The 16304-nt window shown below is 41.3% G+C and overlaps 2 protein-coding genes across 3 annotated transcripts; both read left to right on the top strand.

Moving 5' to 3' along the window:
• Positions 1–344: 344 nt before the first annotated feature.
• LOC131103079 (UDP-N-acetylglucosamine transferase subunit ALG13) lies at positions 345–5601 on the top strand. 2 transcript variants are annotated; one of them, XM_058049008.2, is made up of 5 exons: positions 345–518; positions 880–963; positions 1079–1241; positions 2100–2238; positions 2315–5600. In XM_058049008.2, exons 2-5 carry the CDS (start codon positions 883–885, stop codon positions 2424–2426), a joined length of 495 nt encoding a protein of 164 aa, XP_057904991.2. In that variant the 5' UTR covers positions 345–518; positions 880–882; the 3' UTR covers positions 2427–5600. The 2 variants fall into 2 exon arrangements, with proteins under 2 accessions (XP_057904991.2, XP_057905000.2); XM_058049017.2 differs by lacking the exon at positions 880–963 and having other exon boundaries at positions 346–518; positions 2315–5601.
• A 160-nt stretch (positions 5602–5761) lies between these two features.
• Positions 5762–15662, top strand: sesn4 (sestrin 4). The gene is made up of 9 exons (XM_058048922.2): positions 5762–5968; positions 11499–11696; positions 11771–11953; positions 12051–12281; positions 12421–12517; positions 12621–12745; positions 13910–14076; positions 14154–14298; positions 15350–15662. The coding sequence occupies exons 1-9, from the start codon at positions 5903–5905 to the stop codon at positions 15437–15439; spliced, it is 1302 nt and encodes a 433-aa protein (XP_057904905.2). The 5' UTR covers positions 5762–5902; the 3' UTR covers positions 15440–15662.
• Positions 15663–16304: the final 642 nt, after the last annotated feature.

Here is a 16304-nt window from a genome sequence, read left to right as displayed (position 1 = left end):
AAGTCACGAAATAAAATTAAATTATGATAGAAAAGTTACTTGAAATTTACTTAAATACAAATAAAACATAAACCTTCTATTTGGTCCTCCTCTACGCCTCCTACTGGCAGCATCCTTCTACCAATATATTCACCATCTCAATCTGGCTTTATCTTAAGGCCTCTAACATTTAATATCCCTCTGATGGGACAATTATACATTAGTCTATATATTAAGAAAAAAGGAATTTAATTGGAAAGTAATTTCACAATAAAGTAATATAAGCAAAAAAGTTCAGTACGTCGCAGTTCTCCATCAGGCCTCAGGAGGCAGCAAAGAGTTAACACAATGACGTCACGTATGTACCCGGAAGAGACCGTCAGATGGCGGCCTAGTGTTTTGGTGATGCCGGAACAGACAGAAAATAGTAAAAATAAGTGTAAAATGTCAGTTTTCTCTTGAAAGAAGATGAAGACTGTATTTGTTACCGTGGGTACTACGAGCTTATTGAGAAAATAACGTCCGCCAGTGCCATTAAGGTGAGTTGAAAAGCATGGGATTTTCCAATTGCGATTAAAAATGTCTTATTTAAATGGGCTACACTCTTCATTTGAATGTAAACGGATGACTCTGATAGGACAATTATACATTAGTCAAGATATTAAGAAAAAAGGCAATTTAATTGGAAAGTAATTTCACAAGAATAAAGTAATAAAAGCAAAAAAGTTCAGTACGTTGCAGTTCTCCACCAGGCCTCAGGGGGCAGCAAAGAGTTTTAACACAATGACGTCACGTATGTACCCGGAAGAGACCGTCAGATGGCGGCCTAGTGTTTTGGTGATGCCGGAACAGACAGAAAATAGTAAAAATAAGTGTAAAATGTCAGTTTTCTCTTGAAAGGCGATGAAGACTGTATTTGTCACCGTGGGTACTACGAGTTTTGACGAACTTATTGAGAAAATAACGTCCACCAGTGCCATTAAGGTGAGTTGAAAAGCGTGGGATTTTCCAATTGCGATTAAAAATGTCTTAGTTAAATCTTTAAATGGACTGCACTCGTCGTTTGAATGTAAACGGATGACTATTGATGCTCCTACAGGCTTTAAAAGATCGTGGATATGAGCGGTTAGTACTTCAAGTTGGACGAGGATCTTTTCTCCCGGACTCCCAGACCTGTCCACATGTAAACCTGGAGGTTTTCCGTTTCAAGGACTCCATAGCAAAGGACATGGCGCAAGCCGACCTCGTCGTCAGCCATGCAGGCGAGTTTCTTCTTCATTTCTTCTTTTCATATCACATCCCACCTTTCAACAATATGATTCATTTCCATAATTAACACTGCTTATCTTTCAAAATGAAAAATCAGACTAGCTAACCACAATGTACCTCACCAGGCATCGTCCAGTGGTTTAGGATTAAATCATAACAATAACACACCTCTTGACATCACTTCCTGTATAGCAATGATTCCCAGCCTGGGGTATGTGTACCCCTGGTGGTACGTAAGCGAATTGCAGGGATTACATGTACACATTTCTAAGATGATTATAAATATTTAGTTGTTTGATGGAACATGTGCGCTACAACTAGTTTCCCCGGGGAGACAATAACCTGTGACACAGCAGTTTTATTTGTCTTAAATAGTGTATGTACTCTTATTTTGTCTACTATTTTGTAAAGTGGCCATTACTATACATTAATGAGACAATATCCACCGCAGGAAGTACGGCGGAACTGCTAAAGTGTTATCTTATTTGTCTAATGTGTCTTATTATCGAGTAATGGGGTGCAAAGGTGACTATAGGGGTGTTATTCCATGCCTTGAGGGCTCTAATTGTGTTATTAAAAACATATTTAGAAGACCTTAACCAGGTTTTTTATGCTGGATTCTCTCCCTGCTGACTCTGGACTGGAGGCGGGGTGCACCCTGGACTGGTTCTGGAACCAATTAACTGCCATAAACGAGTGACGACTGTATCGTTAGTATTAATTATTAGGCTACATGTCTAATTATACCTTGAATGATACAAACATTGGACACTGACGAGGAAAGAAATGATCCATATTGATCCAAAATAAATGCAATGGATTCCCCTGCCCTTAAATCCCATTTCTTCCAGGGGCGGGAAGCTGCCTGGAGGCCCTCGGCGCCGGGAAAGCCCTGCTGGTGGTGGTCAACGACAAGCTGATGGACAACCACCAGATGGAGCTGGCCAGGCAGCTCCACAAGGACTCCCACTTGCTCTACTGCACTTGCAGGTAAGTCCGGCACAGCACATGGCGTCCACGGTAGCGTGGAACAGCGACGGATGTAAGCGTTGGTTTGCCCTCTCAGCACCCTGACAGAAACACTAAGGAGCATGGATGTCTCCGTTCTTCAGCCTTTTGTGCCCGGTCAGCCAAAGAAGTTTGCAGCCTTCATGGCTGAAGCTCTTGGACTCCAGTGAAGCTTTGGTGTCCATTGTTTTATATTTTGGGAATGCGGTGAAGATCAGACATGGAGCTCCATGAATCCTTAGAGCTGAGACTGTCTTCATCTGAAGTAGGCCAAAGTGCAGCTTGCATGTTGTTTTGTCTCTTAGTGCAGATGACTCGGTGTCACGTTCACCTCAAACTTTGTAGACCTTGGCGGCTCACCTCCAGGTGAGGAAGAAAAATAGTCCTAGCAAACATTTGGCCGCTTTCTATCATCTTCATGAATAAATCTTTGGATATTTGGATCTATGATTTCATCGGGCACGCCCTTCGTTTCTTTCAGCATGAAAACGTCTTCCAGCAACACAACGCTCCAGTCTGGAGTTAGATGGATTGACCTGAGAATCATAATAAAGACTAAAAGTTAGCTAATGAAAACTTAAAATGGCAGACGGATAAAATGTCAGAATTATGAGATCAAAAATTGAAAAGTCAAAATTATGAGCTGAAACCAAACAGCCTTCATTTGTTATTTTATTGAAAATGTTCCCCACTGAGGGACAAATAAAGGTATATCTTCAAAACCACAATATGCTGGGAGCAATATTGGAATCGCAATATAGCGAGGATGACGGTATTCGTGTTCTTAAAAGCTTTATTTAAAAATAAACCACTGTAATCCAAGTTACAGGCAGAGTAAATATATTGTTGTGATTATTCCAATGTGACCATTGTGCAACTCACGGCCGGTCTGACCATACGAGAATATTTGCACGGTAACCTGATAGTCAGCCGTCTCTGTCAAGGTCACACACAGAACTCTTATTAGCCGCAGGTCCACACCTGCTGGTACAGACGGGGTGTTGATTTAGCTGAGGCATTTTGGTCATTACACTAGTAAGCCTTTGTTTGAACAAACTGAGAATTGAGTTGTTTGTGTCAACACGCGTTTCCCCGAGGAAAGATCCAAAACAAGCCGTTCAAGTAACACTTTAACATCATTAACTGTCACACAAGTGTAAACAGACAACATGGCGAGTGAACAGTGAGTGAATATGTATGCAGTGAAATACTGTCATCTAGTGGCCATGTGTAGGTAGTGCAGGTGCCACCACGCAATCTGAACCGGCCATGCAATCGATTCTGCGCATGCGTGAGACATACGTCACGTCCTCGTGGCTTTTTTTTACCACAGACGTGCGGTGCTAAGCTAGGTATTTTTTATGTTTTAACGTAAATGTTAATAACCATAATTCATACATGTAATAATTTTGTGGTATTTTACTAGAGACTCGTATTATAATCCTTTGTTAGCATATTGTCTATATATTGTACCAAGACTGGTATATTTATTTAATAAATTTGAAGCTAACTGGTTAGCTGGCTAGCGTCTGGACTCCCCGCAGCATTAATGTGATATCAACAATGACTAATAGAAGTGTAAAGGTGAATATCGGTCATTTTATGTGTACAGGTAATGTTAAAGTACATATTTAGAAAGTCATTAACAGTTTTTTTGCACTCTCATTACAAAAAATATTCCATTTATTAACACTGGCTCCTACATCGCTGAAATGCATTTATCGCGGCCTGGTCTGGAATCAATTAACCCTGTTAATGTGATATCAACAATGACTAATAGGAGTGTAAAGGTGAATATCGGTCATTTTATGTGTACAAATAATGTTAAAGTACATATTTAGAAAGTCATAAACAGTTTTTTGCACTCTCCTTACAAAAATGTTCCATTTATTAACACTGGCTCCTACATCGCTGAAATGCATTTATTGCGGCCTGGTCTGGAACCAATTAACCCCTATAAACAGGGATGACAAAGGTTCCACTGTCATATGACGCCATTTGTTGTATTTTGATTCCCCCCATGATTTGGTCCGCTTTAGACCGGTTCCGCCCGCCTCTTCAATGGGATTCACATGATGTTTGCGCTGACCAAGAGGTAATTTAATAGAAGTGGACATTTGTGTTGCAGCTCCGCATTCAAAACTATAAACAGTGAGGCACAATCTGGTAATAAGGAGCTGAAAGCATCATTTCACAGCACAATACCAGGGGGGGGGTTGTTACTAATAATACACAGTCTTGCATAAATACTTCCTGCATTCATTGCTTTCAGTTCTATATATGTGGATTTTAAATGTACTATAACAAATACTGTCACCAATCCACTTGAAATTAAAAATATTGAACACTAGTGTCCAATATGAAATGGTAATAAATGGTAAATGGGCTTCGGGTCAGGATGCCAATTGAAGTATGAAAAAAATCTGGTTTAAAAGCTTTGTTAGATTGTAATATAGAGCCTATTCTGCTCCATTAAGATGAGATAAGAGTACGGCCATACAAAGAGTAACAACAACAGCATGAAAACGTTTGCTGACCAGCCGTGTCACCGCATGACAGTCAACTTTTTACTGTCTTGCCCTTTTACTTTCACATTGCAGCCATGCCAATTCTACGGTCGTGACTCATTTTCATCTGACCTCATATACAGCTCAGCAATATTTCAAATTCTGTATTTCCATCCAGAGTGTCATTTTCCACAGTGGGCGTCTTCATACTTTCCTTTCAAAGACGATACTTGTAAAAAAAACAAAAAACAAGTGCAGAATCATTTCCCAGTAGCGCTAAAACCACCATGATTTTCGGTTTTATGCTTCAGCTGTGGTCAAAGTTACCTAAAATACGCCACATGTCCCCTTTGAAAGGCCCTGCAGTGGGAGCTTAACCAATCCAATCAAAGACTTAAGTCTTCTTCACATGCATCAACGTTGAGGGAAAGTACACAAAATTGTTCAGTGCTAGTGAATCACCATTATATTGTGCACACGCTAAACATTTTTCTGATTTACACAAGCAAAAAGTGATGAAATTAAATTATGTGCCACAATAATCCAATTTGAAAGACTTTTTAAAATATTGTAAATGATGACAGACTCAAATTTATACAGTTTTGTGCCCAGTTTGTTCCTGTATGTGTGCATGCATTATTATTTTTTTCTCCAATTTATTGTTTAAAAAAACAACAAAGTAAAAGGGGTAGGGTTTGTTGGTTTTGATTGAACCACAATTTAATTTATTTTCATGTTTCCTGTTTCTTGCTTTCCTTTTGGCTTCTTTTGTTTACGAAAAAAAATGAGAAAACAAAAAATAAATATGTATACCAGTCCCTTTGTCTCTCCACTGCACTTGTTTGCAGATGTTCTTAAACACTTCCGCCTTCCTTTAACCAAGCCCCGCCCCTCTACGCTGTGATTGGCCTTACTTACTCTCGCTGTCTGCCAAGCCCCGCTCCCTCTGAGCTGTGATTGGTCCACACTGTTACCGGAGTTGTCAGCTCGCCTGTTGGAAGATTTCGCCTCCACTGTGAGCCAGTCTCGCTCGAGCGGCGGAAGCCCGGTCGCTCCTCTTCGCCGTCTCTTTTGTTAGCTCTCGCCCTGGAAGAAAAAACACGACAGCCGCATTCATGTAATTGCACACGGACTGGAAAATGATCATCTGTACGAATAAAATGGAGTACCCTCTGAGAAGCCCGCGCCAGCTTGTCCAGAAACAGGTAGGTGACAAGCTAGCCAAGTTAGGGCTAACAAAATAACGGACTTCATTCATTTTGCCAAGGGGATTATTTCACAGCAAAGACGAAATAAACACTCATTAAACAACATCTTTCACTTACATTTAACCTTTTTGCACCACGGAGCAACCATTTAGCCAAGCTTCTTGCCAATTTGAACGTCACTTAAATTAACATTGCTAGCAAAACTTATTATCGGACTTGCTAACTTCGCTAAGTGGGCGATTTGTGTTACATTTTAATAGGGAAGACTATTAAAAATAACTTTATGAGGATTTTCTTTAAAGCCTCGACTTTATCATGAACGTCATATTTTTGAATGCATGTCACGTAATACCGGAGACTTAAATTTTGGGACGCGATGGAGCATTCAAAGACCCCCAGTCCTCAGTGCTATAATGTATATTTAACGTAAATATGTTCAAATCCACGAAGCATTGAAAGATGGGGGATGACGTCAGCAGAAGATTTGGGAGAAAAGTATCAGGTGAAGAAATGCAGTACCACCGCTAGCCGGATTTTAACACAATCGTACGGATGTATTGCAGTTTTGTTTACCTAAACGTCGACAGACTTGATTTGCTAAGCCTTTTTTTCTTCTTTTAATATGGTGGTGTTTTTTTTTGCAAGCTGAACTGGACTGCCAATCAAACTTGTTTTTCTCCTCTCGCCGCTGCATTACAGTTTGCAACAGATAGAGGGCGCTGTTTCAAGTAGCCCCAAAAAGAGATACACAGAGAGAGAGAGAGAGACATGTTTGCTGCAGATTCGGTGGAGCAAAACAGGGAGGAAGGTGTGAGGAGCTTTTGAGAAATGTAGCACAGCGCCATGCTTTGGATATCATGCAAAACATGGAGAAGCAATGCGCACAAACCATGTTTACTGACCCGCTTTATGTTCTCAGAGGATGGTGCAAGTTTTATTTCAACTAACCCTGCAGCGCCGAGTTGTTTTTCTTGCTTGTGTTTAATGTGCACACCCCCCCTCTTCTTCTCCCCGAGCTTCTTTTGGGTTGTTTTTTGTGCTGGTCCCTGAGTTCAGGTTGCATAGCCAAAATCAGCCTTGCCTGCCTCCTGCTTCCGGTGTTTTTTTTGTTTTTTTTTAAGAAGGGGGGAGGGTGTACTAGTGTATTAATGCACGCACATGATCAGGATGGACCCCCCTCAAATGTAATTGGAATGCAGATTGAATGTCCTTCTCTTCTATCTGCAGCTGCAGCAGCCCACTAGCAACACATGACCCACAAAAATACACACACACACACACACACACTGACACATTTACCCCCAAGAGGACCGACCGCATCGTTTTTCAACACTTGTTTTTGTGACGTCTCCGCCCTGTCCATCATAGGCTACGTTGGATACCCTATTTGGGATGTTTTAAACGTGCTTGTCCACATGACCAAAACAAATCTATAAGCAAAGCATCCAGGAAGTGACGTTCATGCGCAAAAACACGACGTCACGTCAAGTCGTGCACCCAATTTCGATTTAGTTGCTGCATGACATGATTTAACACACGGGTGTCAAACGCAAGGTGACACAATAAAATATAAGGTGAAAACAATAAAATATAAATAAAAATATATTTTATTTTAAATAATTACAAATTTAAAAAAAATATATATTACAATTCAGACTCAAATTTGTACAGTTTTACAACAAAGAAAAAGGGGTAGGGTTTGTCGGTTTTGATTGAACCACAGTTTAATTTATTTTCCTGTTTCCTGTTTCTTGCTTACTTTTCGGCTTCTTTTGTTTTCGAAAAAAATAAGAAAACAAAAAACAGGACATGATTTAACACACGGGTGTCAAACGCACGGTGACCGGGGACTTTATTTGCTGATAATAATAATAACAAAAACAATAAAATAAAAAAAAAATATTTTATTTTAAATAATTAAAAATATTTGTAAAAATATATTACAATTTTATACCTTTTATTAAAATTAAATAAAAATGATGAAATAAAATAGATAATATTTCTTGCTGAATGTGTTTGTTGGGTCACTTTTGACAGGAAGTTTGTAGAGTTTCTTACTAAAGTCTTGCCTTTGTTGCTAAACAATATAAACCAAATGAAAATGCTAATCATGCAATAAGAGGCGATATTTAAAAATCATGATGATGGATATGGATTATGGTGTATGATATTTTAGCTAACATTACTGCTGTGGAAATTCTTGTTTTTGCTGACGGCAGGTGCATATTTTTTCCCCGCATCTCTTGCAACCATCTGCAACCGCACCACAAATTCTTCTTGAATGCAGACTATCAACCCCCCCCCCCCCCCCCCCCCCCACTGTCTTTGTCTCCATCTACCTTGTTTGTGACTTGCAGAGTATCAGTGTGTTGCTGTGTTGCGGGTGGGCAGACTGTACTGTAAGCGTGGACGGATCGGTAGGCCGCCGTGCACAAAGCCCCTCATGGTCAGTCCTGCCCCCCCCCCCCACCCCCCCATCATACTGTTTACCGCATGGAACCGGGGCGAACAAAAATATGCTTTGTAATAGCTCATCCGCTCCTAAATGATGATTTAGTCCTGCGGCCGCCCACGCATGCTGCTTTTTTTTCCCCCTCATGTGGGCGGACAATAAGGAGTCTCTCCTTATCAAGACTGCTGCTGCTGCTGTTTGCACCTTTTTGGTTTGTTTTTTTCAAGCAGTAGAAATGAAACTGGTTTACATCTGCAACCCCGCCCCCCGGTATATTAATCAGGAGTATTGGTTTGTTCTTGAAGGCATCATCATTCAAAGAGTTGCTTGTCTTAAGATGTCATTTTAAAAACAAAGCGCTCAGAGGAAAGTGGTCTTTGTTGTCGTCTCGTCAATCAGGAACCGGTATGAAACTGAATCATGTCATTCAGCACAGCATCCAATGTGGTTCCTGTTTCTCTCCCGCTTGTCCAGACATGCTTGGTTTAAGTAATGAGGTCACAAATGTCTTCATTGGTTTCTCCCGCAAAAGGGTTTATTTTCTTCGTCGGCGTAGTACACAAATGTACATTGTTTGTAATTATGTCTTTTTTTGGTAATTATTTTAATTATTACAATTTTTTTGTAATTATGTCTTCAAGAAGGGACACCATTGGCGTACTATTTCTAAGGTACACAAACACGGAGGGTGTTTACAGTGGTTATGCCAAAGATTTGAATGACGTGTAAACAGTTTTTTTGGGGGGGGGGTGACATTTGGTGATAAACTAGAGAACTCGCAGAACATGGATCACCGCTTTAAGACACGGAGGTGAAGATTGTTGGTCTTCAAAACCCAGAATGGTTGCTTAGCCGTCCGTTCTTGGGTTCTTTACATCCCGTTTTTAGAACATAGAATACGATACAGCCTTGTCGCTCTCATGGACTCGTGTTTACAAGACCTGAGTAACTCTGTGGCAACTTTGGCGTTGTGGTTGTTTTCTGTGTTTTTCCGAAATAGCATCCTTTTTTTCAAGCCAAATTTTCAAAAGCTCCACCGTGTCCGCCGTGGGAGGCGAGGACTATACGAGAAGCTGAGTTAGCTTTAGCGCAGAACAAAAAGAAGCACTAAAACAAAGCGACGGTAAGACTGTTAGCATGTCTTTATTGACGGACTTGCGTTTGTCCCGTGTGCGTCACGGCGGTTAGCGTTGCGGCACGCTCGTCGGCAGCTGCCGTGTTTGCAGAGGGAAGCCGGCGTGAATGTCAATGGGTCTTTGAGTGGCAGGCACCCGTGTGTCCTACATCGCCCCTCCACGTTTCCCAACACTCCTCACGTCCACGCCCCGCAGCCGGTCGCCCGCTGTTTGATTTACAGCTCAGCATTAACTCGACACCACGCCACCGTCATCGCGCTCGGATGATCTTTAGCGGTCTCTACGTACGTAGGTGACGCAGTACTTGTGAAATACTACTTGGAGGTACTGGCTGTTGATTACCAAAGTGTAGTAGAAGGTATGACAGGATTGTACATTGCATGGCACACAAAAGACCAATTTTCATTTCAGGTTTGGTCATTTTGGTCAAGGTTGTTATTTTTCATAAGCAAGCAAAAGCATATTGCTTTGTAAAAACTATGATAAATATGATAAATATGGTAATAATGGTAATATTAACTCCCTAAAGCAGGATTGTTGCAGCTGCACATTCAATATAATTTAACAAGAAAGCTAAAAAAAAAACTAGATGGAAAAATCTGCAGTAATTTATATATTTAATGATAATATTTGTTAATTACACATACTGTATAGTGTTATTTATTTTATTTTGAAGTGTTGAAGTTCATTTACATTTTTTTATTTTACATTTTTTCAGAGCTGCTGGAGCAAAAAGTTGTCATCTAAGGAGAAAAAAAGCCATCATTTTCCCCAAATAATGTCACGCCATCATGAGGAAAAATGTCGTAAAGCTGAAATGTTCAAGAAAAGAAAGAATTGATTGTTTTTCTAGTCGTAATACTGTGATAAAATAACAACACAACAAATAAAGTTTTCAAATAAATAAAGTTACAATTTTCTTGGGAAAATTAGGTTGTGAGAAAATTTCTGATGTGATTAAAAATAAAGTCAAAATATTAGAATTTTTAAAAAAAAAACTTAAAACTGCAGAAATGGAACAAAAATTACGAGCATAAAGTCAAAATATTAAGAGAAAGCTGTTTTATTCCAATGAGTAACAACATGTAATATCAGGCAAAAGCCATTTTAGTAGCATAGAGTTGAAAAATAAAAACAAATATATATTTAGAATATTACAAAAAAACAAACAAAACCCAATAAAGTTGTTATTTTTGGAAAATTAGATTAGGGATGATTTTACAACATTATAGGAATAAAGTCCAAATATTCCGACAATAACATTTCACAAAAATTGTTTAAGAAAAAGTTGACATTGGTATGAAAATAAAAGAATCACCAGCAAAAATGTGTAAACAAAAAAGACCCAAACCAAAGTCCATGTGTATGAAATACTGCATATATAACTTCTTAGCGTCGTTGCTTTACAAAATATCAAAGTTGCATCCTTTCATATTTGCCCCTCACTCTTTGTTTTGTTTTTTTTATATATATATTTTTTGTCCATATTGTATGATAGAGGTTATGAAGGCAGGCCAGCTTCCTTCACCGCACGCGGCTGTTTGAGTTGGCGGCAGGCTCGCTTTCGCTGTGTTTGTTTCACTGCTCTCATCTACGACAGTACCCCCCCCCCAACCCACGCCCGCCCCCCCTCTCGTAACCAACAGACCGAATTTCACATTGTTTCTTTGTAAGCCAGCGACTCCCGTCAAGAATCGGGCAGTTTATTATTGGTGATGTGTTCAGGTCCGCGGTACAGAACAGTACAGTACAGTAGCACGGCACAGGTGGGATTCAAACCTTTTCATAGAAGCGTTGACAGAAACAGAAACCATGCATTAGTTTAGTTTGCCAGTGAGAAAATCTGCTCTTTTTCATGTTTGTTGACATGTAAAGTCGTGATGCTTGACTAAGCGGAATCTAACCCGTCGCAATAAATCTGTTTGTGTCTTCCGCTCAGGCGATGGTGAACAGCGAGAAGGAGCGAGTGTCGCTGCTCTTCGTGAAGGCTCTGAGCGGCAGGGGTAGCGTGGACGCCGTCTCCCAGCAGATGGCCTCTCACCCTCAGTACTTGGAAAGCTTCCTGCGAGCGCAGCACTACATCCTGCACATGGACGGCCCCCTGCCCCTCCCGTGCCGCCATTACATCGCCATCATGGTGGGTGACGACTCGGAGCCCGTCCTGTCCGAGACCGATAACAAACCCTGTCGTGGATCCCCCTCCTTTTCTAGGCGGCTGCACGACATCACTGCAACTACCTGGTGTACCTGCACTCGGCCCAGTTCCTGAGGCTCGGCGGCGACCCCCTGTGGCTGCAGGGCCTGGAGGCGGCGCCCCCGCGCCTCCGCCTCCTCGACCACATCAACAAAGTCCTCGCCCACCAACCCTGGCTCACGGCCTGCTCGCACATCAAGGTAAGAAAAGCCGCATAAAGACGTTCGTAACGTAACCACGGACCGCACACATACGTGTTTGTGCCCCCCACCCCCCCACACACACCCCCACACACAGACGCTCCTCAAGTCGGGCGAGCAGTGCTGGTCACTGGCCGAGCTGGTGCAGGCGGTGGTCATTCTGGCCCACTGCCACTCGCTGTGCAGCTTCGTCTTTGGCTCCAACACCGACTCGGACTTGGCGCCCCTCAGCAGGTCCCCCAACGGGACACCGCCGACCTTCTGCCCCTTTGACGCTGCTAACGGCAACCCCAACGTGCCTCAGTCGGAGCACAGAGCACGACGACGGGTAAAGGACATCTTCTTATGCCACAGAAATATGATGTAAATATTATGTATCCAGTGTGGATCTTTAACCAGCAAAATGTCCTGATATAACGTATAACGACCCGCTAGCTAATTGGGGCGTCCGTGTGATGCATTGACAGTCTTTGGATTCGACTACTGATGCGGCGTGTCTGAAGGAGCGGATCCACAGGTCCGCACAGGAGGAGCGAGACAGGCTGCAGACGCTCCAGCCAAGCGGTAAAACCCAAGACCCACATCAAGTGTTCCGCCGGGGTCACGTGACATCAGACGCACACGCCGGTCTGCTTCACATCTCCGCCGATTTTTAAATCTCTTGCAGACGTGGAAGAAGAAGAGGAGATGATCTACTTTGCAGACCCCTCCCTCTTCATCACCGATCCCGACTTCTATTACCAGGACTTTGCCCGCAGGGACGACGACCACTTCCAAGTATTTCGAGCTCAGGTGAGGAGCCTTGACAAGCTGTAGGGGCTGTAACCGTGGCAACTGATGCTACGTTAGCGTCGCCGGACATTAGCATTGCAACAAGCGCTTTCTGGTCCTTTAACGTGCCTGGAAGCCACCCAGGAAGTACTTCCGTACGCACGGCGGAAGAGTACATAGTCATTAGGCGTCTCGAGGATTAAAACGTGATGAGATTTTGCAATACAAAAAAACGATAAAAGGAATTGAATCGTTTTGACTGAGCACCCAGATGCTTCATAGAACAACAGCAAACAGAGTGAGACCTTTTGTCAGTCAGTTTAAATGGCTGTGTTTTATACCGGGGTTCATTTAAGTCAGGGGTGTCCAAAGTGTAGCATGGGGGCTTTTATTGGCCCATGGAACATTGTAAATATATCATTCAACAGTAAAACTTTTTCACAAAAATAAAGTCATTTGTGTAGCATATATATGAAATATTAAACAAAATAATATTAAGGACATTTTGGGGGCAAATTTAGGTTAGGGGAAAAATTATAACGTTACGGGAATAAAGTCAAAATAATAAAAATAAATAAAATAAAAAAAAAATTATGTGGCATAGCATTGAAATGTTAATTCGTAATAAGTCATAATATTATGAGGAAAAAAATGAAGCAATATTTTTTTGGAAAAAGAGGTTGGGGAAAAAAGGTGTATTATTACGGGAATAAAGTCATATTTTTACAAGATGTTGGAAATGAAAATACAGGTGTCATTTTATGAGAATTGGTGAAGATAAAGTCAAAATATTACAAAAAGAAAATGATATTTGGGGAGGGGAAATGAAAACACAAAAATTTGGGACAAAAGAGCAAAATGTGAAGTTTATACTAATAATTTCATACTAATAATTTTCACCAATATCACAAACCTGTGATGCAGTTTTCTAAATTATAAATAAATATTATAATATAATGATTAATTATAATAATAATTATAATAATTATTATAAATTAAATTATAAATAAAATTATAATTAAATTATAATTAAGTTATAAATTAAATTATTATAGTTATTATAAAATATTATTATAAATAAATATAACTCAACTTACAAGGCATCGTAGGAAAGGAACCTTTTTGCAACCAAGGACTTTGTGTCCAATAAAGATGGTCCATACGGACTCTTCCATGTCTCTGCAGGACTACTCGTGGGAGGACCACGGCTTCTCCTTGGTCAACAGACTGTATTCGGACATCGGCCACCTCCTGGATGACCGATTCCGAAGCGTCACCGCCCTCTCGTCGCAGCACAGCCCCGACCTGAAGAGAGCCATCTGGAATTACATCCACTGTGTCTTAGGCATCCGGTGAGCCTTCCTCTTAAAGAGACACAACAACGAACGGACGCGAACGCAGTACATGAAGTGGTTGTCCGCCTTGTCAGGTACGACGACTACGACTACGGAGAAGTCAACCAGCTGCTGGAGCGAGATTTCAAGCTCTTCGTTAAAGCCGTGGCGTGTTTCCCCGACCCCACCAAAACGCCAGCCTGCCCGCTCAGCTGGGCTCCACTGAAACCGTCGGAGCGGGTGAGTGCTCACGCGTTAGATTCCCTTTCACACACCCAACAGTTTGGTGGTAGCATCAGAGCAGCAATAGTTTCTTTTTGACATGTACAGTAAACTGATAAATACAAATACAGATAAAATAAAACGAGGCATAGGCAACCATGCTAATGTTAGCATGCTGACAGTGCTGACATCCTAATGTTACCATGCAGCATCCATCAGGGTAGAGCTAATGGCTGCGTATGTTAACACTTATGAAAATGTCAAAATGTTACTATGCTAATGTCAGCATGCTAACACTAACCTGCTGGCAATGCTAACATTGTAACATTAGCATGCAGCATCTATCAGGGGTAGAGCTAGATGTATGCGTATGTTAATACTTGTCCAAAAAATTTTACTATGCTAATGTTTGCATGCTAGCACTAGCATGCTAACACCTCACATGATAGCACTACTCATGAAAATGGCAGAAATGTTACTATGCTCATGTCAGCATGCTAACACTAACCTGTGACAATGCTAACATTGTAACATTAGCATGCAGCATCTATCAGGGGTAGAGCTAGGTGTATGCATATTTTAGTATCTGTCCCAAAAATTTTACTATGCTAATGTTTGCATGCTAGCACTAACATGCTAACACCTCACATGATAGCACTACTTATGAAAATGTCAAAATGTTACTATGCTAATGTCAGCATGCTAACATTGTAATGATAGCATGCAGCATCTATCAGTGGTAGAGCTCGGTGTATGCATATGTTAATACCTGTCCCAAAAATTTTATTATGCTAATATTTGCATGCTAGCACTAACATGCTAACACCTCACATGATAGCACTACTCATGAAAATGTCATAATGTTAAGATGCTAATGTCAGCATGCTAACATTGTAATGATAGCATGCAGCATCTATCAGTGGTAGGGCTAGGTGTATGCGTATGTCAATACCCAAAAATGTTACTATGCTAATATTTGCATAACATGCTAACACCTTGAGCCCAGGCTCAAGAAATCCGATGGATTGATTGCGAGCCTTTTGTCGTCCTGGCTGTCCTCCTTCCGCAGATACACGTCAACCTGCTGATCATGGAGGCGCGGCTGCAGGCGGAGCTGCTGTACGCGCTGAGAGCCATCACTCAGTACATGATCGCCTGAGAAGTCGTGAAGAAGAAGAAGCACACTGTTGATTGACGTCTCTCCGCCGCGCTTGGAGCTCCAGACCAGAGACCTGCTGACGTTACCGAGCCGACTCGGGTGACTTTTTTTTTTTTTTTTTTTAAGAGCACCAAGAGTTTTTTTAGAAACTCAGCCTGGTGTTCTTTTTGTCGTCGGTGATATTTATACCAGAGCGTGCCACACCCACCACCCTCCTCCTTATCATCATCATCGTCATCAGCGTAGTGTCAGCACTTGATGGACATGTGCAATCAACTCTTGTAGGTACTAAATGATTTCCTTCAACTATTTGGACAAGATGAATGTTCTCCAAAAGGAGGAGGAGGAGGAGGCGAAGGAGGAGGCCTTTTTTTTTTTTTTTTTTTTGGGACAATCCTAGTCAGTGTTGTCGTACTTTTGAAGGAACGTTTGGAATATCCTGAGCTATTTGTACAAAAAAAAAGCAACAAGAAAAAGACAGCTAACGACATCACCTTAGTTTCTTTAAAATAAGCACTTTTAAAACTTTCTATATTTATATGATGCAACTTAGCTTCTTCGTACAAATGGACTTGACTTGTCATGGGTCGGGGGGGGGGGGGGTGTTAGGCGTCGTCTTCAATTCTGAATGTTTTCAGTGAAGACCTACTGAAGGTACTGGGGGGGTGGGGGGGTTAGACCTCTTTAAGTAAAAGAGGAGAAAAGAATGTATCAAGGCAGAGGTGTCCACAAACCTTTTTCCATCAAGGGACACTCAATTTATGCTAAGCTATCTGAACAAAACATCCACATTTTAGCTTTGTCTTCCGAGCGACAAAGAAAGTTAGAGTAATATGTAATAGTACATCTCAATCATCATTTATTT

Source organism: Doryrhamphus excisus, linkage group LG23 (assembly GCF_037039965.1).
Source record: "Doryrhamphus excisus strain RoL-2023G ecotype Guam linkage group LG23, RoL_Dexc_Guam_v1.1, whole genome shotgun sequence".
Lineage (NCBI taxonomy): Eukaryota > Metazoa > Chordata > Actinopteri > Syngnathiformes > Syngnathidae > Doryrhamphus > Doryrhamphus excisus.
This window is presented reverse-complemented; position numbering and strand designations above follow the sequence as displayed.